Source organism: Alligator mississippiensis, chromosome 2 (genome assembly GCF_030867095.1).
Source record: "Alligator mississippiensis isolate rAllMis1 chromosome 2, rAllMis1, whole genome shotgun sequence".
Taxonomy (NCBI): domain Eukaryota; kingdom Metazoa; phylum Chordata; order Crocodylia; family Alligatoridae; genus Alligator; species Alligator mississippiensis.
The window spans coordinates 217,062,433-217,085,758 of NC_081825.1; the positions used below are offsets into that span (position 1 = coordinate 217,062,433).

General features: G+C 42.4%; 1 protein-coding gene across 1 annotated transcript in view; it reads right to left on the minus strand.

The window, feature by feature from the left end:
- Positions 1–2,110: 2,110 nt before the first annotated feature.
- The window catches only part of FBXO3 (F-box protein 3), a 33,368-nt gene continuing 12,152 nt past the window's right edge, over positions 2,111–23,326 (minus strand). Inside the window, exons 4-11 of the mRNA XM_006258462.4 lie at positions 22,471–22,585; positions 18,671–18,875; positions 14,784–14,829; positions 12,224–12,308; positions 11,172–11,294; positions 10,135–10,250; positions 8,566–8,756; positions 2,111–3,224 (exon numbers count right to left, since the gene is read on the minus strand). Of these exons, the coding sequence (XP_006258524.1) occupies positions 3,099–3,224; positions 8,566–8,756; positions 10,135–10,250; positions 11,172–11,294; positions 12,224–12,308; positions 14,784–14,829; positions 18,671–18,875; positions 22,471–22,585 (1,007 nt within the window). The 3' untranslated portion in view covers positions 2,111–3,098. The remainder of the gene's footprint in view (positions 3,225–8,565; positions 8,757–10,134; positions 10,251–11,171; positions 11,295–12,223; positions 12,309–14,783; positions 14,830–18,670; positions 18,876–22,470; positions 22,586–23,326) is intronic.

Below are 23,326 nucleotides of genomic sequence, written 5' to 3' on the forward strand. Positions count from 1 at the left end.
TGGGGAACATTTGCTCATGACATTCCCAACATACAGCTGGGAGAGGGTCCATCTGTTCCTCTTGTGAAGCACTAGCAAGCAACTACTTGGGTCCCTGGCAGACATTCAGTTAAAGGCACCATAGGATCTGATGCACCATCCCACAATCCCGTTTTCTGCCATGAAGTTGGCTTCCCACATGCTACTGGGGACAGGAGGAGCCCAGCCGGGTCAGCACCAGCCAGCAAAAGCGGCAGCGGAGCCATGTACACTTGGGACTGAGCGGTGCAGGCAGGGGGAAAATGCAGCTCAGCTCCTGCACTCTGTCCAGGCTCGTCTCATCCCGAGCAACACACGGCTTCGCGGCCACTTTTGCTGGCCGGTGCAGACCCAGCCGGGCTCCTCCTGTCCCCAGTAGCACGTGGGAAGCCAGCTTCAGCTGCATGCCACTTTTCCTGACTGGTGCTGACCCGGCTGGGTCCGTCCCATCTGGAGCAGCACACACAGATCCCGTCCCCAGCAGCACGTGGGAATCCAGCTTCAGCTGCATGCTGCTCCCGATGGGACAGACCCGCTCGGGTCGGCACCAGCCAGCAGAGGCGGCGGCAGAGCTGTGTGCCGCTCAGGACTGACCAGCGCAGGTAGGGAAAAGTGCAGCTGAGCCTCTGCTGCTCCAGCTGGGCTCATCCTGTCCCGAGAGGCACACAGCTCTCCTCCTCCCACACGCTCCGCATCAGCAACGTCAAGCTGACGCGGTGTGTGGGGGAACCTTGTCCTTTCCCCAGCCCTTCAGCAGCCATTTGGAAGCTGCTGAGGGGCTGGGGGAGGGGAAAGGGGTGGGAACAAAAGTAAACAGTGTTTACTTTCGTTTCCCATTGCAGCACTGCGGGCCACAGAAAATGCCTTGGCGGGCCGCATGGCAGCCTGCGGGCCGTATGTTGGATAAGCCTGATCTAGTCTGACCCCCCACCACTGGCAGGAGCACATGCTGGGATCACACAATCCCAGACAGGTGTTCGTCCAACCTCTTTTTGAATTTACCCAAGGTAGGAGGGAGGACCACTTCCCTAGGAAGTTGGTTCCAGAGTGAGTGAGCAGATGTTCAAGACTATTTGCAGCACACTGGAGAAGACTAGTTTCTGGGGTGGTAGCCAGAAAACATTGGCTGCATCATGCCTTATCAAGCTTCAAAGAAAAGAAAAAAAGCAAAGGCACATGCAAGACAAAACCTATGAGCCCAGGACATTCAAGATGACAGCAAGTCATTAATGAGTCACACTGGTTTCCTGGTAAACAGGAAGCATAAACTGTGGAGTGCTGATGGACACAGAACAAAGCCTTTCTGCACTCTGGTGAGGAGAACAACTGTGACCAGAAGAGCTTCAAAGTGACACACTTCAAAGTCATTTTTTTTTTATCATTTAGGCTGATTTATAGTTTCAGTGCTGTCCACTGTCTGTACCTGTAAGTACTTTTAAAGGTGCTATAAAAAAAAAATTAAGTGCTACAAATATTTAGTCAATCCATGTATCTGGGTTCCCTTAAACGACAGACAATAACTTTGTGCCCTCAATGAATATTAGAATTTTCATCCTTTTAATGCTACATATTTAAGCTTATCCTGAAAAAGATTGTTAACATCACACACTATTTTCCTTCCACTTAATGTAAAGCGTTCATTAGTGTTTGGTTTTTTTTAACAATTCCCATTACTTATGGAGTTTATTAGGATTATCTCCCAAAGGCCAAATTCTGCAGACCCATGGAGTCTCTCTCTCTCCCACAGAAGTTCTGCATGAATAATTAATATAAGACTGATTCCTATAGCATTTTCTGGTTCTGCTTAATCCTGTTCTATGAGATCCTAATCCTCAATGACACTGCAGATAAAACAACAAGCACCAGAGAAAGTAGCAGCATTAAGATCACGTGAAGAAACCAGCTGGCACAACCTACTGTTGCTGCAGCCTGCCTATGCTCAAGGAAAAATCTAGCCAAAGGGGTTTCATCTAGGTCCAGGAGTGCCAGGCATATTGGTTTATCTTATAGTTGGAGAGAAACCAGCTGCTAAAGTGACATTGCTTATAACTTTCAACTCATTGCTCTAAGTTATAGTGAGAAAGGTCCCAGGTAACACTTTAAAGCAACAGAGGCTGTAGTGGTTTATTTTATTAACAGCAATGAAAACAAAAATAAAAGAATAAAACAAAATGTTCCTTCAAATATAAAGCTTCTAGACATAAAGCTTCTAGTATTGTTAAGCCCCAATTCTGAATCAGGCATAATTACAAAAATCCATATAGGATTCAGAAAAATGTGGTAATACAGATTCTTAGACATGGGACTTGTCACTTGTGACAAATGTTGACAGCAAACAGTGTAAAAAGAAAATGCCCAAACTGTATTTACAAATTGATATGATGTAATAATTAACAAACTGCTTGTTAGTAAACAGCAGATTATGCATTTATACTACATTCCAAAGGGTATTATCTAATCAGAGTTACTACCTGTAAAATTAAACTGAAAGACAGGTTATCTGAAAAATAAAGTCAGTTTCATTGCAGAAGTATATGCACTCAGTCACCAGAATTTCCTGGTATCTGTATGTTAATATAAAATGCACAAGAGCACCTGATTCAACCCAATAGGGTTACCTAAGCCCAACTGCAAATTTCATTCATAGCAGAAATTATCAACAGTAGAAACTCATTGTGAAAGGACATTTATAAATTTTTTTTGCATTTGTTATCTATTGCTGCTGAGTCGTAAATGCTTGTATAAAAACAAGTCTCCCCACACCACATTTGTAATATGGTCATAAATAGGCAATAGTGATAAAATGTATGATATGATTACCTCAAACTATCAAGCTCTTTGTACTTTGGAAAAAAAAAAAATGAACAATACCCAAGACCCTCTTCTTTTCCCCAAAGTTCCCAATGCAAAAAGATTCCTATATTTTCATCAGATGAAAATCAGAACTGGCACCAACATTCATGCTAGTTGCCCTGCTCAGCAGCAGAAAAATTCATTTATTTACAAAATTTCAATCTTTTCTTATGTAGCAATTCCAAAGAGCTCAACTTCTGTGACCAAGAGTTTTTTGTTAAGTCTTATCAGGTATGACGAGGACAACATACAGAAGGGGCAGGCATATCCAAGGCTCTGCGTCTGTCTTCATAGTCATCAGTGTCTGTCGAATCCTCATCTTCATCCATAGCATATTCATTATGATTGGTTTCCTATGAACAAGACACATGCATGTTTTTAATTCTGTCCTTTCCTAACTTGCTGTGATCGAGAGCTAACAACTTAACTGTCTCAAAACAATTATGCAATCTTATGTCTCATTTATAATCATATAAAAAGCCACTAATCACAGATACAGATTGATTACTATAAATAACTCAATGCTGTTAAGAATAAACCTGGCTTTACATGAGACACTGAATTTACACAATTCAATCACATTTCTATACTGTTTGACCTTTCACGCAAATTGATCCAGAACCTGATCATGACTGTTTGAAATCAATTATTTTTTTTCATAATCACAAGTACACAAGAGCAAAAATGTAAACCACTAATACGTTTACTTGAACAAATACTCTAAAAATCAGAGCATCACTCAACTATAGTATTCAAAGCCCACTGTAGAGCATTAGATGCAGAGCAGTAAAATTACTACCAAATCAAACAGTGAATGCAAGAGATTTCTACACCTTGTAAAAAAAAAAAAAAGTCACAGCTTTATTAAAATGTAAACAAACTAAATAAAAAATTAGATCATGTTACAAGTGTGACCTCTGCTGGCTCTCTATTTACAACTGCTAAAACAAACAACTGTTCATTTCCCACATCTTTAAAAACTTGAATCCATTCCTAGTGACATCACTTTCAAAAGATTGCCAACGGAGGGGACAAACATTTAAAATGAATTTTCACTCTGGGAAAACAGTGACTTGCCAGAGAACAAAACCCCAAAAACAAAGCACTGCCCTGCCTTGTGGATGCCAGTATGATGAACAGTTTCATTTCCCTTTTGCAGAGCCTCTGAAATCTGCGTTCTTCCTGTTTATTCATGAAAACGGTGGTGCTCAACTTTTTCGACCCATGAACCAGATGAATGGTGCAGAGCCAGATCAGACATTGCATGCCAGGATCAGGGCCCTGCACCACCAGTGCACAGGATCACAACCCATGGGGGTCCCCACAGGCTGGATGATATGGCTCTGGGGGCCAGAGGTTGAGATCCTCTGGATTAAAACAATGTGTTACTCTCCGTTTTGCAGGGCTCCTTAGAGTGGGTTTTCTTTTTTTGGTCACACAGCTCAACAATTAAGCCAACAAGATCTCCAAGTTCCTTCTGAACTATCTGTAAATGGAGCCATTTCCAGCTTTGTAACTCAACAGCTGTTAGAATGTAGATGCACAACAATTGCCAAAGTGCACCAGCTACTTCCAAAACTTACAATTAGACAATCATTCACAGGAACAGCCTTTCACTTAAATTATTAGGCTTACTGCATGTGTCATCAGGTACAATTCCATTGTCTGTGTTATTCAAGGCCAACTAGATGTTAAAAGGTCAAAAAGGACTCTCAGTTCACCAGTTAAAATGACTTAACTAAAATTCTCTTATAATGAACAAACAAGAATGCCACTCCAATTTAGAAGACAAACCACAACATGGTTGCACAGAAAGAAAAAACTCCAGTATTAATTTGAATATATAAAATGTGTATTCACTAAAAGCTCTAATCACCATTACACTGGTTACAAAGGCAAAGAAAATTAAATTAACTCCCTTCTCTTGAAAGTGTAGTTCTGCCACAACCTCAATAAAAATGTCTCTTAAGCTAGGGACAGACATTCAAAAAAGCCTGAGCCGGAATTGATTCACTCTTTGCAGGTTAGTCTAAGCTGCACAGCTTCAACTGTCTCTCACTGGGGTTGTAGAGAGGCAGCAGCAAGGCGCCAGACTTCCATACGTAGATCCTGAGGTGGTGCAGAGTCACTTGGAAGAACTGGATGCCTTTAAGTCGGCAGGCCCGGATGGGCTCCATCCGAGGGTGCTGAAGGCACTGGCCGACGTCATTGCAGAGCCACTGGCGGGAATATTCGAATGCTCGTGGCGCACGGGCCAAGTCCCGGAGGACTGGAAAAGGGCTAACGTGGTCCCCATTTTCAAAAAGGGGAGGAAGGAGGACCCGGGCAATTATAGGCCAGTCAGTCTCACCTCCATCCTTGGTAAAGTCTTTGAAAAAATTATCAAGGCTCACATTTGTGAGAGCCCGGCAGGGCAAATTATGCTGAGGGGAAACCAGCATGGGTTTGTGGCGGGCAGATCGTGCCTGACCAACCTAGTCTCTTTCTATGACCAGGTTACGAAATGCCTGGACACAGGAGGAGGGGTGGATGTCGTATACTTAGACTTCAGGAAGGCCTTCGATACGGTATCCCACCCCATACTGGTGAACAAGTTAAGAGGCTGTGATGTGGATGACTGCACAGTCCGGTGGGTGGCGAATTGGCTAGAGGGTCGCACCCAAAGAGTCGTGGTGGATGGGTCGGTCTCGACCTGGAAGGGTGTGGGCAGTGGGGTCCCCGCAGGGTTCGGTCCTTGGACCAATACTCTTTAATGTCTTCATCAGCAACTTGGACGAGGGAGTGAAATGTACTCTGTCCAAGTTTGCAGATGACACAAAGCTATGGGGACAAGTGGACACGCCGGAGGGCAGGGAACAGCTGCAAGCAGACCTGGATAGGTTGCACAAGTGGGCAGAAAACAACAGGATGCAGTTCAACAAGGAGAAATGCAAAGTGCTGCACCTAGGGAGGAAAAATGTCCAGCACACCTACAGCCTAGGGAATGACCTGCTGGGTGGCACAGAGGTGGAAAGGGATCTTGGAGTCCTAGTGGACTCCAAGATGAACATGAGCCGGCAGTGTGACAAAGCCATCAGAAAAGCCAATGGCACTTTATCATGCATCAGCAGATGCATGACGAATAGGTCCAGGGAGGTGATACTTCCCCTCTATAGGGCGCTGGTCAGACCGCAGTTGGAGTACTGCGTGCAATTCTGGGCGCCACACTTCAAGAAGGATGCGGATAACCTGGAGAGGGTCCAGAGAAGGGCAACTCGTATGGTCAAGGGCCTGCAGACCAAGCCCTACGAGGAGAGACTAGAGAAACTGGACCTTTTCAGCCTCCGCAAGAGAAGGTTGAGAGGCGACCTTGTGGCTGCCTATAAGTTCATCACGGGGGCACAGAAGGGAATAGGTGAGGATTTATTCACCAAGGTGCCCCCGGGGGTTACAAGAAATAATGGCCACAAGCTAGCAGAGAGCAGATTTAGACTAGACATTAGGAAGAACTTCTTCACAGTTCGAGTGGCCAAGGTCTGGAATGGGCTCCCAAGGGAGGTGGTGCTCTCCCCTACCCTGGGGGTCTTCAAGAGGAGGTTAGACGAGTATCTAGCTGGGGTCATCTAGACCCAGCACTCTTTCCTGCTTATGCAGGGGGTCGGACTTGATGATCTATTGAGGTCCCTTCCGACCCTAACATCTATGAATCTATGATTAATAACTGGACAGACATTCTCTGTTAAATGAGGAAATACAGGTATGTGCCTGCAGTGGCTCAAGCCAGAAGCCAGGGAGTGCTAGAGCATGCCTGCCTGTCATTGCCAAAGGGGAGGGAAGAGAGAGGCCCTCCAAGGCTGTCACCTTTCCCTGCTGGAGCAGAGGGGGCATGGCCAGAAACTAGCCAGGGCTAGCAGGACTCACAGGATGCCAGCCACCAGCCTGGGGGATGGGGGGGGCAAGAAGCTGCTGCCAAACTGAGTGGGAATGGGAAAAAGGTTCTCTCTCTGAAGCAAGCATGTACTGAACACAGCAATTTGCAAAGCACACAACAGGGAACTACTACTTATCTATGCCTAAACTAAGATACAGCCCAGTAACACACAGCATACACAACTTACTCTAACTTAAAAGGTAAAGCAGGAAGACGAGAAAGTCTTGCATAAGTCTTAGTAATCCTGAGGGCAGAGTGTCTCCTTACAGCCAGGCATTCAGAAAGGCTTTGTTTAGGTTTTACAGGTTCTGCTTTATAATGTTAATGTAGCTCTCTGCATTCTTTGGTGTGCAACTTCTAACCAGAAACTGTCTGCAACTTCCCTTAACTTCATCTTCAGCACATGTATGATGATTGTCAGGTGTTTGCCAACACTTTCCAACTCTCAGTCTGGTACTGCAGGTCTTAGCTCTGGGCTCACAGGTGCAGGTCTTGGATCTACACACAGAGGACTAGCTTGCCTCTCTTCCCCACTCCAGTGGAATTAATCCCCTCCCTGGCTGCAGGCAAGCCGGACAGAGCTACAGGAATTCCGTCTCTGCCTGGCTACAGGAAAGCTGTGGCAGTGCAGCTGGGGCTGGCAGACCCCAGCTGTGGTCCACAGGGCTTGCCAGCTGGGGAGGGGGAGGAGACAGGACCGAGGGAGGAATTTACTTCTGGGGCCATGGAAGGCCAGCATCTGACCACGCCCCACCCGTTCTGGCTAGAGAGACGAGGGGAGGGGCCAGCCCAGCTCTCTTGGAGCAGAACCCAGCCCAGAGAGCATGCCGGGATGCTGGGAGTCTCTGATTTAACTTAGACCAGGCAAGGAGTCTGGAACAGACATTGCTTAACTGATTTGGCTCAAACGGATTTAAGTCTGATACTACATTCAACCACGTTTATCTCAAACCAGCTTTGGACATTTTCAAACTGGTTTACGTGCAATGAATGTCTGTTCTGTTACAGACTTAAACCAGTTTCTGATCACTTAACCCAGTTTGTGTGTAACGTCTGTCTCTAGCTTTAAAAACTATGCTCTGATGCCTGTGATCCCTTAGCTATATTTAACTGTCTACCACTTGCAAATACAGTAACAAGGCATTTGGAAAGAGACAATTCCTTCAAACTGGACAGTCCAATACTGCTTACAACTTTACAGATCAAAAGATTTTTAATGCATTTGGCAGGCAATACAGATAACAGAGTACTTCTGATATTACTTCTTAGTGGCAGTACTACACAGCTTCTATTACTAATACTATTACTGCATTTAGTATTCTAACCCAAGTGGCCTATGCACAGTTCCCTAAGGAGCACACTGTTTAAATGTTGATATCATCTCAAGACTGATTACTGCCGATAGTTAAACATTAAAATCTGGTGAATTCTACTGAATTGCATTACTCTATTTACTTGGCTTCAAGGTCATCCCAAAAGTTCAAAGGAATTCATACTGGTAAAAAGAGGAATTCTCCCTCCTAACCCCAGAGTTTTTGGTATAGTTTCAGATTTTGCAACAGTTCTTATCCTTCAAGCCCACCTGTTACAGAATTTAGTAGTAATATTAAGAAACAAGTTAAAAAACAAAGAAAAAGAAGTGTCATCATTGCAGAGTCTGTTGCACCTTGTCAATAGGTATGGAAGTTATGTTACCCATGAAATCTAACATTAAATCTTATTTTCTACAAAAATAAAAGGTTAGAAGGAAAATCTAAAACAGCATAAACTACAACTCTGCTTACCATGCGTGCTGTAGACACCTTGAACGTTGGGCATACCATATGAAACCTGGGAATGGTGACATTGAAAAACTTGTCCTTATAGTAGAGACAGTGGAAGGTATAGTAGCCTTCCATGTATCCTGAAGTAGTGGAGAAGGTAGTACAGCTGGTATATTCATATACATGACCAGGGCTGATTATTGGAAACTCTCCTGTTAGTACAAAGTTAATAAAGAACAATTGAGGTTTTGAAGGAAAGTGTATAAAGCATATTCCCCTCTTATAACAATTGTTTTCTGTGAAAAGTTCTACAGCTAGTGTCCTCTACAACACAGAGCTAGTAACGAATGATTTGGAGTGCTTTAATTGCATCACGTGAAGAAAATTTAACTTGATGGAAAAGTTCTACATTTGTTACCTGAAAATTCTCTTCTCTCACTTAAGTTTCAGTCACATATTAATTTATTAAATGCACACACATTTCAACAAGCATCTCACTTCCTGAGAAGCAATCACTATAGTAAGTTTATAAAACAAATACAAACCACAACCATGTTGTAGATTGTTTTGATGAAAAAGATTTAGTCAACTTGAAAGTAAAAAAAAAAATTACAAATTAACTTCATTTTCACAGAGATCATTTTGTTTTAGTTTTTACTTACCATATTTACTTGATTCCAAGGTGAGTTCACACCTCTTCCCGCCCGCCCCACTATTTAACATGGGTTGGGGGAAAAGCCCCTTGTCCTGGAATTGAGTATGAGACAGCAGGGAGTCAGGCTACTGTGGCTCCAGCTCCAGCACCAAACTTGGCCTGAAGCCACAGCTTCTGTCTGACTCCTACTGCTCCTCCTTTGCACCCTCAGACCCCCACTACACCCAGGCTCTCCCCCTGCACCACATCTCCCCACTCCCCCCCTGCACCAATGCTCCAGTATTGGCAGGCTCTGTCCCTGCTGCAGCCAACTCCATGCCGCTGCTACAGGGCTGGGCTGGGGCCATACTCAATGATCCAGCAGCGATGGAGCTTGCCAGCATAAGAACAAAATAAGGAGGAGGTGAAGGGGCAGGTGGTGGGACAGGCAGTATTGGGGCAGGTGGAGGAAGCATTGTGGGGTAAGTGGTAGGGAGTAGGTGGTGGGACAGGCAGGCAATTTCCACCTTGCTGCCTGTCGGTCCCCCTCTCCCCTTCCTTACCCTCCCTTGTGTATGCCCCACAACAGCCTTGGGTCTCAGCCTCACCTTCCCCCTGCAGTACTGGGGGAATGAATTAAATATCAATAAATTAGATTCTATACATTGAAAATTATAACATATTTATAATTTTTCCATGTATAGAATCTAATGGGGGGGGGGTGGGCACATCTCAAATTCAGGATTGTCTTTGAATTTAGAAAATACAGTATGTGCATGTGACATTACAATATGTAACAGAATCAACACTGGGACATGGCTTATTGTCATCTTCTGATTGTCAGAATCAACCAATGTCACTAGAAAGAATGGATGAGCACAATTCACACACAAAACAGTAAAAAACCCTTTTATGCCAAAATGCTGAAATGAAACTTAATCTGCACAGTTACATACCGACTACTCCAGGACCCTGAACTTCTTCCACATCACCTTTGGCATTTGTTATTCTCCAGTACCGACTGTCCAACTGACAAGCTTTTTCAGGAAGAGCATCTTTGCACATTTCAATTCTACGAGTCAAATTAAATATTTTATGTTTAGAGATTATTTCAATGCCTAAAAAACAGTCATGTAAATGTTGAAGACTATTCTGCTTAGAGAAAGGTGCACAGACTAAACTGGCCCTGGTACACAAATCTGATAAGACAGATTCCCTCCATGGCCTCCATTTCATTATTATTCTTCCTTACCAGTTTCCCTTACAGGAGTATTACAAGAGCATAGGTTGTAGCTGCATTGGCCTAAGGACATAGGCAGACAAACTTCTTTGGGCAAATCTGATATCTTTTATTATTAGACCAACTCAAATGGTTGAAAAAAATTCTTCTTTGCAAGCTTTCAGGGATAAATACCCTTCGTCAGGCTGAGGAAGCATTTGCAGTTGGTGTGTGCTCTACCTGGATGGAATGAATAGTAAAGAAAGAAAGAAAAGGCTATCAGCCTCTGGCTTCTTTACTATTCATTCCATCCAGGAAGAGCACACACCAACTGCAGATATTTCCTCAGCCTGACAAAGGATATTTATCCCCAAAAGCTTGCAAAGAAGAATTTTTCCAACTATATGAGTTGGTCTAATAAAAGATATCAGATTTACCCAAAGAACTTTGTCTGCCTATGTCCTTAGGCCAATGGAGTATTGTCTGCCAGGAGTATTGCAAGGAATTCCATTTGCTATATATTGTTTTGGGCAAGTTTCTTTTCAGTAATAAACATAGCTTTAGGAAATAAACACCAACCCATGATTTGATGTGATCATCAATAACCATTTTAACATTATATTAAAATTAGAGTATTGCATGCTGTATACCAAACCCCTTATATACTATGCTTCACTATACTATTGAGCACACACTTGCAATGATCTGGGAGCTCCACCCTTACACAAGATTCTTCCTGTCATCAAAAGAAGGTAACTCATTCGCTATCCTCACCTGATTCTGTAAGTGAAGAAGTAATGAGGTGGATGTACGGAACTGAGCTCAGGTAGAAAAGATGTGGAAACAGAAACAGTAATATCTCCTGTTGTAGCTACACATTCCTTATCGTGAACGTACCTGTGAAAGAGTTTCAAGTCTCACCAAATTCCATGGGATCAATACAAACAAACAAAAACTACTCAGTTTTCATAATAGATACATGTCAAGTTTCCAGCTATTTTTGTGAGGCTAAAAGGACGTTAAAAAAATCTCTACATGTGCCAGTAAAAGAAAACAAAAACCCCCTATTTATGCAGCATATTTATAGTTTGTATTTTACTTCATTCAGAATAACTCTAGTCAACTCTCCTTTGGCATATATATTAGTCAATGGTGCAAAGCTTGTGTTAAAATTGAGGGATATGTTTGCATACAAAAAAAAAAAAAGCCTGATTTGGGCAACTTCAAAACAAAAACAGGTATATCTTTATGCAGTAAACATTTCAGAAACCCTAAATTTATGTCTGAGAACATTTCTTTAGTCCCAAATGGGGCAGTTTATATGTAACTGTAACAAAAGTATAAGAATTTAGAACTGCACTTCTAAGTTTTAGGATAAACCCCTCTCCAAATTCAACTTCTTCACAATTGTCTGTTCAATGTAACATTGGTATTAACAGGGACAGACCAGCTCACTGGAAGAACTGCAACTGTAAATACTGTTTTTGTTTACAATCAGTAAAATGCAACTGTATCTCAGTCATACTAGTAAGTAGTAGCCCTCTTATTTTGCACTTCAAGTTTCAACACAAGAAATGGATTAGGGTGGATAATAATAAAATCCCTTCAATCTGTTGCTACTGGTTTTGAGTCTTGTGACAATGCGGGATTACTTTAACTCAAATTTTGCAACCCCCACCTCCTATTTCATATATCCCTCCCATATGCCACCCATCAACCCTCATGCCATGAACCACCACACCCAGCTGTTTTAAAAACGTTAATTCTAAGGAGATTAACATCTGCACCTGGTAATAATGCTGTACTAAAGATCAAAGTCACACTACCTGAAAATCTGGTCCCTGATGATAGGATAGCCACCTGTTACAACTTTGTTTACGTAAGAAGTGAACCATTCCAAGTAAGAAGTACCTAAATGCCAAAGGGAAAAATTTTCACAAGGACAAGTAAGCTTACAACTGAGCCAGAAAACATAACAAACAACAGCGAAGCTTGTATATCTCTATAATAGATTCCCAAATCTTCTTGATGAGTCAGTCATTGCACGTTCTAATCTGTTCAGCTATTTGCAGACAACCTTTGCTGGGAGATGAATTGGTCAATTATCTCCACGTACTGTGTTAAAATTAAAGATGAGATGATTCTTGACCTGAAGACTGCACAATATCTAGCTGTACTATGAAACATCTAGCGCAATTCTCATGTTGTCAGTCTCCAGCTTGTTTTCAGATAGCTGCTAGTAGAAGATATTGTTTTTCACAATTAAGACGATTACTATACATGCTTCCTAAGCACTTTGCACCACTGCTAATCTAATACTCTACCTGTTCAAAGTGATGGTCTACTATTGGGTTTGATTTACAGTATTGGTGTGGGCACACAGTATTTTAGGAAATCTACTCTCAATTTTTTTTTAAGTTTTAAAACCCTGCCTATTCACAAGAACAAAGCTCCAGAGTGGAAGAGATGTAGTAATGTGCATACTTGTTGCCCAATAGAGAACATGGTTTTTAACAAATCTGCAAGCCAACTGTTTTGAAAGAAGTTGATTTTTCTACTGGTAAATATTACAAAAAGTGGGGCCTGTTATATATCAAGGTTGACAGATCTGAAGGAGTCCTTTTAATTAAAGACATTTTTCAAAACAATTCTATTTTACCCTGTATGGAAATGACCTCTATCAGCCAGTTGAAATATAATCAGTTCAAGCAACATACTATGGACTTCCATTAGTGGATAATACATAGCTCTTTATATTTTGGGTTGTTTTTTTTTTAAATTAACAATTTCATATTATTCCACTTGTGCCAAACTCCCCAGGTTTGGCACAAGTGGCAATGACAGTACAATCTATTCATCTCATTAAGCTCATAAAGTTTACCAGAGGCAAAAACCCACCATTTGTACGGTCCTTCCTTCTTTGGGGTTGCCATGTTATCTAGAAACCTCAAAGAATTACCCTCCTTTTGCCTTCTGTCATCAACCCAACTACACTTAAAAATTCTATCTTTGCCCCGAATGGGTAGGTAACCAGAGGGCATATGTTGCACTAATTCACTCTGCCATTTAAAACAAATATTATATAGAAACATTTTCCTCACGTTAAACTTTGATTTTCTTAGGCAAATGAGTGTGCCATATGACTACAATGCCACGTTGGTCCACAATTAAAAATTAGTGTCCATGAAGACTGTGGCAAGTAGAACTCATTCACTGCACAGTCACCAATTCTAAAATAGTGCTTCTCTATCAAGATGAAATCTAAAAACAAAAACCACCCACATTATTTTAATTTTCTAAAAGTTCCTTTCATCTAAAAGTCCTAAAACACAATATATTCAGAAACAAGGTAGATGACCGACTACTTCACTCAGCACTGCAAGTGCAGCCAGCTCTAGAGTGGAATGAGAGATATGCTTGCAAATACATAATGAATGAAAATTAAAATCTGAGAAAACACTAGGGTACAAGCAGATAAAGATAAGCTAGGAAATGAAATGAACTTATGCTATACTTATAATATATTAAATAATATACTTATTACTATACTACTACTATATAACTTATACTACATTAGCTACTGCACAGTAACTGCAAAAATAAGGCTTACTCGTTTTACCTCTTATTTAAGCCAGGAAAAACAGTAGTACAGTGCTGTCCAAAATGGTTACTCATCACTGGCATTATATCAGGATAGCATACTTCTCAGGATGCAGTTAAGGCACTTATCATTAGTTTCCCAAATTAACACACTGCTTTCACTTAATGAAAAAGTGATTCATCTAGCTGGTTGCTTATCTTGCTGTTACTCTCCTGGCAGATGGTACACCATGATGATCACAAAGCATTACACAGTCAAAAGATGGTTTTGCAATATTTCCTTCCCCATTGTTTATACTCTGTATGCTGCAGTTAGAATCAACCTGAGAAAGCCAGGAAGGCCTCTCTTTACAGGTTTGATCAAACATATTTCATTGTTAAGTGACAAGATATACTGAATTTCCCAACACAGCTGCAAATGCTAGCTGGAAATTCACATCAGGAAAGATGCCATGTTGTTTGTCTATGTTTGACGACTTCCCTGACAGCCAACTTAAAGTCCGACGCTCATCTTGTCAGAGGGCACAGTGTGTTGAATGGTTCAGAGCAAGATGTACGGAAGGACAAGGTTTAATACAGAAGACTTGTGCATCTCAGTTTTGATCAGTAATAAGAATACATGGAAGAGCTGGAGTGCTTATTCTGTTCGGGTCACGAAGTTGTAAACATATGCCACCCGGACTGTAACAGGTATTTACTAATATTTGCAATTTAAGAGTATGAATTTATTGGATACTTTAAACAAGGTTTTCTTGGCAACAGTATTTTGCTCCAAAGCACTCTTACCTGTAATGAACATATCAATGGCAGATGGATTACGAGCCATTTGATCCTAGAAAAGCAAAATAAGTTTAAGTACATATATTAGACTCTCAAGACAAAAATCAATACCCAAAATATACCATACTGAACATGTTCTTTATATTCCAGTGGCTCATACCTGTCTCTCTCATTTAAATATTCAAATGGAACACTGAGAGATATTCAAAGCAGTGTCTTAAACAATTAGTTCAGCCTCCATCACTGGCATTCCAATAATATGTTCCCATTTAAAAATTAAGCTCTGCTCTTCATTTAAAAAAAATATTTTAAATCAGTTTTAGGAAAATTATCTGAAGATTAAAAAAAAAAATCAAGTGGATATAACTTCCTTCTTATTAAATCTCCACATGAACAAAATTATTAAATAATTTTCCAAGTCCTCAAAATATATTCCAAGAAAAGCGTAAGTTAGCGTTAGTGTAAATTTTCAAAAAGAGAATAGCATGCCTCCAAGCCTCCCACCAATGCCAGATGTCTAGAACTCACACTGCTACATTCCAGAAAATTAACCACAAAACTCCACCAGGTTAAGGATCTAATAGGCTGACAAAGGAAAAAACTGAATTCTTTACATCTTGCTTTCAGCCTTTGCTGTGAATCCCATTAATAATTAGTTATGCTAGCAGTTTTAAAGACTTTTCAAGGGGATTTAGCTTAATTCTAGTCCAAAATTAAGACCTAAAACTATGATTACTATCTGTTCTGCCTTACTACTGCAGACATCTGAAAACTACAATAGCAAATATGTGCTGTAATAGTTTAGCATAATGAGAACAATCAAGAATAGTTTTGACCTTAAAGCTTCAAAAATAATGGCATTTGAACTCAAGACTTAATCCTGCTGTATTACTTTACTTAACTGAAGTTTTAATTAAATGTGCAACTTGACCAATAAGGAAGTTTAAAGAAGTTTGCTTGTATTTTAAGAGAGAAGATAAAAATATTCACATTCATGTAGTTCCACATTTATTTGCCACTTTACAAAAGGCAGATTTTGGACTGCCAATACTATAAATGCAACGTGGAACTGTGAAGTTAGCTTGAGTTCAATTGGGTACCATCAAGGGTACATCTACATGTCACCCTGTGATGACATAGTGATGCATGATGTCGCCATATGGCATGCTATGGCAACGTAGTGATCACGCAGGTCTACACACGATCGGCAGCCACGTCACCATAGTGGAGCACTCGGTGTGCCGTGTACATGGCATTTTGTAAGTATTAAAGAATGGCACCATAGCAACATCACCACATGGCGACATGTGGACACACCCTGATAGTACAAAGTCTACAACCATAAATTTAATAAATAATTCTGTTGATGACTAGGAAGCAGTACTGGTTCAGTGACATGAGCAAAAGTAGCAAAAACTATTTTTCAATTCTTAAAATAAAAAGGACACTGATGGTAAAAAAGTTGACTCACGTAACAATAACTAAAATGTTTTACTCTATACTAGGCCTGTGCAAAATTTCACCAGATGTTTAGTTTCAAAGCTGTTTTGATGCGTTTCAAACTCAAAACGGTGAAATCGAAACAAAACAAAAGCCTTCAAAACAGCTTCAAAATGAAAGAAGGGCACTCAAAACATTTAGAGTTTCGAAGCCAGGCTTATTTGGCTTCAGGACCAGTCCCAGCCGGCAGCAGCAGCCTCCTGACATTTGGCACGCAGATTCAGGGGCTGTACCCCCAGAGAGAAGTCTGGCACAACCCTGCAACCCTCATGGGGTGCAGGCCCCCAGATCTGCGTGCAGGATGACAGCATGCTATCTCTGCTGGCTGGGACCAGTGGCAGCAGCAGTCTTCCCAGCACTCGGCACAGGCTGCACCCAGCGCCAGTCCAAGCCAGCAGCAGCAGCCTCCTGTTACCCGGCGTGCAGATCGGGGGCCCGCCCACACCCCCAGGAGGACTGCGGGGCTGTGCCAGACTCCTCCCAGGGGTGTGGACCCTCGATCGGCGCACCAGATGGCAGGAGGCTGCTGCTGCCTGAGACCAGCACTGGGCGTGGGCTGTGCCAAGCGCCGTGAACTTTGGTGCTGCCACTGGCCCCAAGCAGTAGTGGCAGCCTCCTGTTATCCGGTGCACAGATCGAGGGCCCACAACCCAGGAGGTGTCTGACACAGCCCCGCAGCGCAGAGGCGGCAGTGAAGCAGTCCCACCACAGACTAGCACAGCATGGATTCCAGTCAGTGGCCGCATCAAACACTGCCCAGCGGGGGCAGATGGGAGTGGGCAAGCATGGGGTCTTCCCAGCGCTGGGTGCAGGCTGCGCCCAGCACCAGTCCCACGCAGCAGCAGCCGCCTTCTGTCATCCAGCACACAGATCGGGGGCTTACCCACACCCTGGGAGGGCTGCGGGGCTGTGCCAGACTCCTTCCAGGGTTGCGGGCCCCTGATCTGTATGCTGGATGACAGGAGGCTACTGCTCCCGGCTGGGACTAGCATTGAGCACGGCCTGTGCCAAGCGCTGGGAAGATTGGTGCTGCCGCTGGCCCCAGCCAGCAGCAAAAGCAACAGCATGCTGTCATCCTGCATGCAGATCTGGGGCCCCACACCCTGCACGGCTGTGCTGGACTCCTCCCAGGGATGCAGGCCCCTAATCTGTGTGCTGGATGACAGGAGGCTGCCGCTGCTGCCTGGGGCCAGCGCAAGCACCTATTCTTCCCGGTACTGAATGCGGGCTGTGCCCAGCACCGGTCCCAGGTGGCAGCAGCAACTTCCCGTCATCTGGCACACGGATCCAGGGTCCTGCACCCCCGGAAGGAGTCTGGCACAGCCCTGCAGCCATCCCAGGGGTGTGGGCCCCCAGATCTGTGGGCCGGATGACAGGAGGCTGCCGCTGCCAGCAAGCGTTACAAGTTTTGCTTCGAACAGTTTGAGGTGCAGTTTCCCTGAAACCTCTGCACCTATGTTCTTGGAACGTGGCAGACTTCATATCCTCAGAAGGGACTACAATCCCTGCAAGTTTCATCTGAATCCGGCAAGAAATGACAAAGTTATAGGCAGTTTGTGCTTCCCCATTAAAGTCTATGGGCGAAACGCTGAAACAGCTGTTTTGACACTTAGATGAAATGAAACGGAACAGTGCTTTCGAAACTAAATGAAACTCAAAACAAAACACTGTCTCATTGAAATGGCAAAACAAAAGTCAAAACGAAATGGTGCTGTTTCGCACAGCCCTACTTTATACTGTAATTCCTGGAGTAAGCTATGCTGTTTGGAAACTCAGGGCCTGGTTCTCCTCTGATGCCAAAGCAAATAGAAGTAAATCCATGGAAATCAATAGAATTAAGCCAATGCAAAATTACAACAGCTGGACTCTGATTTGAGGGCTTTCTATAATACCCATGACTTTAGCACCTTGAAGAGAATTTGGAGCATTCAATATGATTCAATTTTTGTCAGTTTTTTAAAATCTCAACTATGGAGGACTGATGCTGTGTTGTTTCAATGGAGAGCAAGTATCACACACTGACGCCAAAAAAGTGTCTTGATACTAAACTGGGACAAATTCAGACCTGGCATTGTACCATCAAGTTAAATGAATTACCACAGGGATACCTTTGGTCCGTTATGTGAAATTTGCTTACAAGTCACTATAATCATTAACTATATTTCACACTAACACTGCTACACTGTGTGTTAAGCATTCTTCTTGGGTAATCTACGTGCCTATCCTTGAGACATCCTTGGGTTAAGTAATTTTCTCCATGATATGCTCTCTGGGTATAAAAACACTAAGTTATGCATACCTTTTATATTTCAGAACTTTATGGAATACAAAGGAGCAATGTCAGTTTTATTAAGAAGTACATGTACAAATATAAAAACATTTTTCTTTCTTACTGGACATTGGTAGAAGATCTCGTGTTTATTACGACCCTCCACACTCTCCAGTGCCATATATTGACTCAGGCCAGTGTGAATGCAAAAGGTTAGAGGAAGGCATTGTTTCAGACCTAGCCGCTGCTGAAAACCCCCAGCTGCTGTGTCGATATCCAACAAATCCTCAGAACGATAGTGATTGGACAGTGCCATACTTCCCATCAACCTTAGCACCCAATAGAAAGAACAAAAAAAAGAGACACAGAAACAAAGAATACTTAGTTCGTAGCAAAGATTAGTTTGGGTTTTTTTACTCTACTTGAATAATTATGAATTTTAAGTGGTTCACAACCTTTTTTGGATGTGTGGCATCCCTCCAAAACTTGTGAATTGAGTGACACTATTTGAAAACTGAACATACATATTACAGTGCTTCCTTCCTTCCAGAGACGAGCCTACGCCTGTGCTTACCTGCTTATTTTCTCAAGCTTCATGGCAGTCTTCAAAGGATCTTGCAGCACCCTGCTTGAGAATCACTGGTCTACCTATACTTCTAGGCCCAATACTTACAGCCAGTAAAGTCTAGATATAGGATTTCCTACAGAATCAGGTAGAATCTTGTGCCTGAAATAATTTAATATTTTAAAGAAAAAGAGAAAAGCCCCCTTTTAACTTCTTTGAACTAGGAGGGAGAGTGCTCCTCCAAAACACACATCTACTGTTTTGATCCAAATGCATCTCTGCAGAATCCTATAGCAACATAAATTTGCTAAATCACTATTTTTTACCCTGCATAAATTTGTTTTGCTACACTTAGATCCCTACAGAAGCATGCAAGATGTCACAGTTACAGCTTATATCACCACCATTTGATACCAACACAATTGTTACATCTGTCTATATACCAAGTGATTTAACAGGGTAATATTGCCCTGTTCATTTTCTGTGTCAAGTAGGAGTGGGGGAGGCCTATGTCATTCATACTAGGAAAGAGAGAGAGGAGAGACAGTGCGTGTGCACCCTACTCAGGGACCAGAAAACAGACAGACAAGGATGCACAAGAACAAATAAGACAATACTGATCAGCACAACAGAAAGTGGTATCAGCATATCACCAATCTAACCAATACCATGGGGGGGGTGTAGTCATTATAGCAAAGGACAGTGTTAAAAATAATTAAGCGGCTTTACAGATGTGTAGAGGGAGCTTCTTTAAAAAAAATCCTATGAAGCACAGGAGAAATTATGAAGGCACATGTCTGAAAATCTAACGAGTGGGCAATAGAAGTTAGCATCACTAGTTAATTGAAGGCAAGAGATATAAATGATAAACAGACATGGATAAAGTGAAGACAAGCAGCATATTCTTGATGCAGTAGAGAATAAGCTAGTGGAAGAATGCCAAAAGAGAGGTGTCAAGGTCAAAGCAATGGGCTAGAAAAGCAATCACTGCAACATCCCAAATATGTATGAATAAAGCAAGACTGCATATGTTGAGAAAGACCATTACAGTGATTAAGACATAACAGCCATTTATAGACATGCTGGGTGGGGGTGGGGAACAGGGAATGAGGGAGAGATGTGTACTTTAAATTAGTGCAGCTCCAAAAAATGTGCTAATTAAAAACACCTGGAGCATCACATGTATCAGTGTCCTCATGCTGAAAAAAGGCAGCAGAGACACTTTAACTAAAGCTCACTGAACGAGCTTTAGTTAAAATGCACCCCCGCTGCCATTTTTCCGCTCAGGGACGCCGATACACATGACATTGGAATCTGCTGGAATATGATAATTACCATGATCCAGCAGATTCTACTAAACTGAGTCTGCTTCAATGCACTGCATTTACAGCACATTGGAGCAGCCTCCCTGCACGTGTATAGGAGCCTAATTTGAGGACAGCATGGATAACAGATCTAGTTGCACAACTGATAAGAAAGGCCAGATCTTAGCAATGTTATGCAGAAAGAATTAGCAGGATTTAGACTAGATGGGAGGCCTGAGCTGAAGACAATTACTAGGCAATGGCAATGCATAGGGGGTGCACGTACACCCTATGACCGGCCACACTTGGCCAACATGAGAGGCTGCGAGCTATGGGACTCTTCAGCCCAGAAAAGCGGAGACTGAGGGGCGAGATCTGACAGCTTATAAATTTATAAGGGATGCTTCACCAGGATCTGGGAGAACATTTGTTCACCAGAGAGCCCCAAGGGATGACAAGGTCAAATGGTTATAAACTCCTCCAAGACCATTCAGGCTGGACATAAGGAAGAACTTCTTTGCTGTCCAAGACCCCAAGGTCTGGAACAGCCCACCATCGGAGGTGGTTCAAGCACCTACTTTGAACGCCTTCAAGAGATATCTGGATGTTTATCTTGCTGGGATCCTATGACCCCTGCTGACCTCCTGCTCCAGGGCAGGGGGCTGGACTCGATGATCTTCCGAGGTCCCTTCCAGCCCTAATGTCTATGAAATCTATGATGGACTGGTAAAAGACATGTTTGATGGGCCAAAGGAAAAGTCTTTCATTTGAATTCTAACGCAGGATAACTGACAGCAAGGGATCCCACACAGCGGAAACTGAAACTAGGAACAAAAACTCTGTGGATTTCTTACACTTTTTGCTTGCGTTACAGGAAGCATCAATCATTAGAGGAAAAAAAAAAAGCCAACTCTCTCCGCATGAAGTTCTAGTTATTCTAAAGTACTGTCACCGGAACAGGACTCACATGATGAATCTGAAAATGTGCATCAGCACATAGTAATACTAACCAGATTCACCAATAAATGCTCATGCCATTCAATGTGGTCACTGAAAGCGTAGCTTGGAAAGTAGTAATATTAAGCTAGGATCCAACAGATTTGTGAGTTATGCTTAGAACCCTCTATGGGCTTACTGGAGTTGTAGTCTACGATTAAGAAAGAAAGGATACTAAGAAGGCACTACTCTCCTTATCCAGTGGGATTTCAGAGTATGATACAACTACACGCATCCACCACTTCACTCACTCACTCACCATTCTATCCGAGTTTCCCCATCTTTTTCTAAATTGCCATTTGTGACTATTTTTGGTACCTGTGTCAGTTCACATCACGGTTAGCCAACCAAGCCAAATACAGAGGCTTGAAGATACATTATTACTATGGCTGAAAGATAAGTCACTTGCAAAACTGAATATCTTATGGTTAAAAAGATAATTTCAGTATGCTTTCATCTCCATAACAATATTGCTATTTTTTATTTGCAAAGCACAAAATTTATACAGTATTTTCTTTTTATACACACACGCACACATTTTGCCTTGGAAAAAAACATGCACCTTGTTTTTTGAAAGGCAGAATGAAGCAAAATATATACTGACCAGATTCACCAATAAATGTTCAATGCTGTTAGGAAACATTTCAACCCTCAATCTATTTCCAACTCTAATAAAAACAGCACCATAAAGAAAATAAGGCTGCTTGCAGACTTTTTTTAAAAAGCGCTTTATCGGAAACAGCAGCACTTCAAGCTGACTCTGCAACATCTGTAAAGATCAGGCACATCAGTGGGGCTCTTTGGCACTCTTAGCTAAAGCTGATTCAATCTGCTATTAGATAAAAGTGCCAAAAAAGCCCCAATGAAGCACCCAATCTTTACAGGCATTGGGCAAGCCAACCTGAAGTAACACGTTGACTCTTCACAGCATGTGTGGGGCTCAGCATGGGGATGCGCCAAGTTTAAAGTAAAGCACTGTGTGTGGTGGAGTTTTTTGTACCTCTGCAAGCACTCATTAGGACAAAACACTGAAGCTGATAAATAGTTTTAGTTCCTTACCCAGGAACAACTAGCTTTTGTCCATTATGAATACGAAATGAACATCGATAATCATCAGGGAGTTTGCAACCTATTTGTGCTTCCACAGCATTTAGGTCTTCCTCCTGCACACTATCTGCAAAATATATAAACACAAGAAATTTAGGTTGTAGATTCAGACAAACAAAAACAAAAATCTAAGGTTTCACACATTCTAAATAAAAAAAAGTCTACATTTGTAACCACCTTGTTCAAGCAAATAGCAAGTTTACCACCTGACGATTACCTCAATAGCAGGCTACTGTTCTGTAGCACAGAAGGACTAACACAGGGGTGTGCAAAATGCAGCCTGCCAGGCCATTCTATCCAGCCTGCGGGGCCCCTAAAAATTTAGAAAATTAATTTTTATCTGCCCCTGGCTGCCTATCATGCAGCCCTCGATGACTTGCCAAAACTCAGTAAGTGGCCCTCTGCCCAAAATAACTGCCTGCCCCTGGACTAACACATACACATGAAACCAGGGATCACTCAATAGAATGGCACCTTCTTTAGTTATGTCTGTATTAACCAAGTATGGTGTCAGCATCCACGCCAGAAGACAGGCGGGTGATCCAGGCTGACCTGGACAGGCTCAGCAAGTGGGCGGATGAGAATCTGATGATGTTCAACGCCGATAAATGCAAGGTTCTCCACCTTGGGAAGAAAAACCCGCAGCATCCTTATAGGCTCGGCAGTGCTATGTTGGTTAGCACTATGGAAGAAAGAGACTTGGGGGTCATCACTGACCACAAGATGAACATGAGCCTGCAATGCGATGCTGCGGCTAGTAAAGCGACCAAAACGCTGGCTTGCATCCATAGATGCTTCTCAAGCAAAT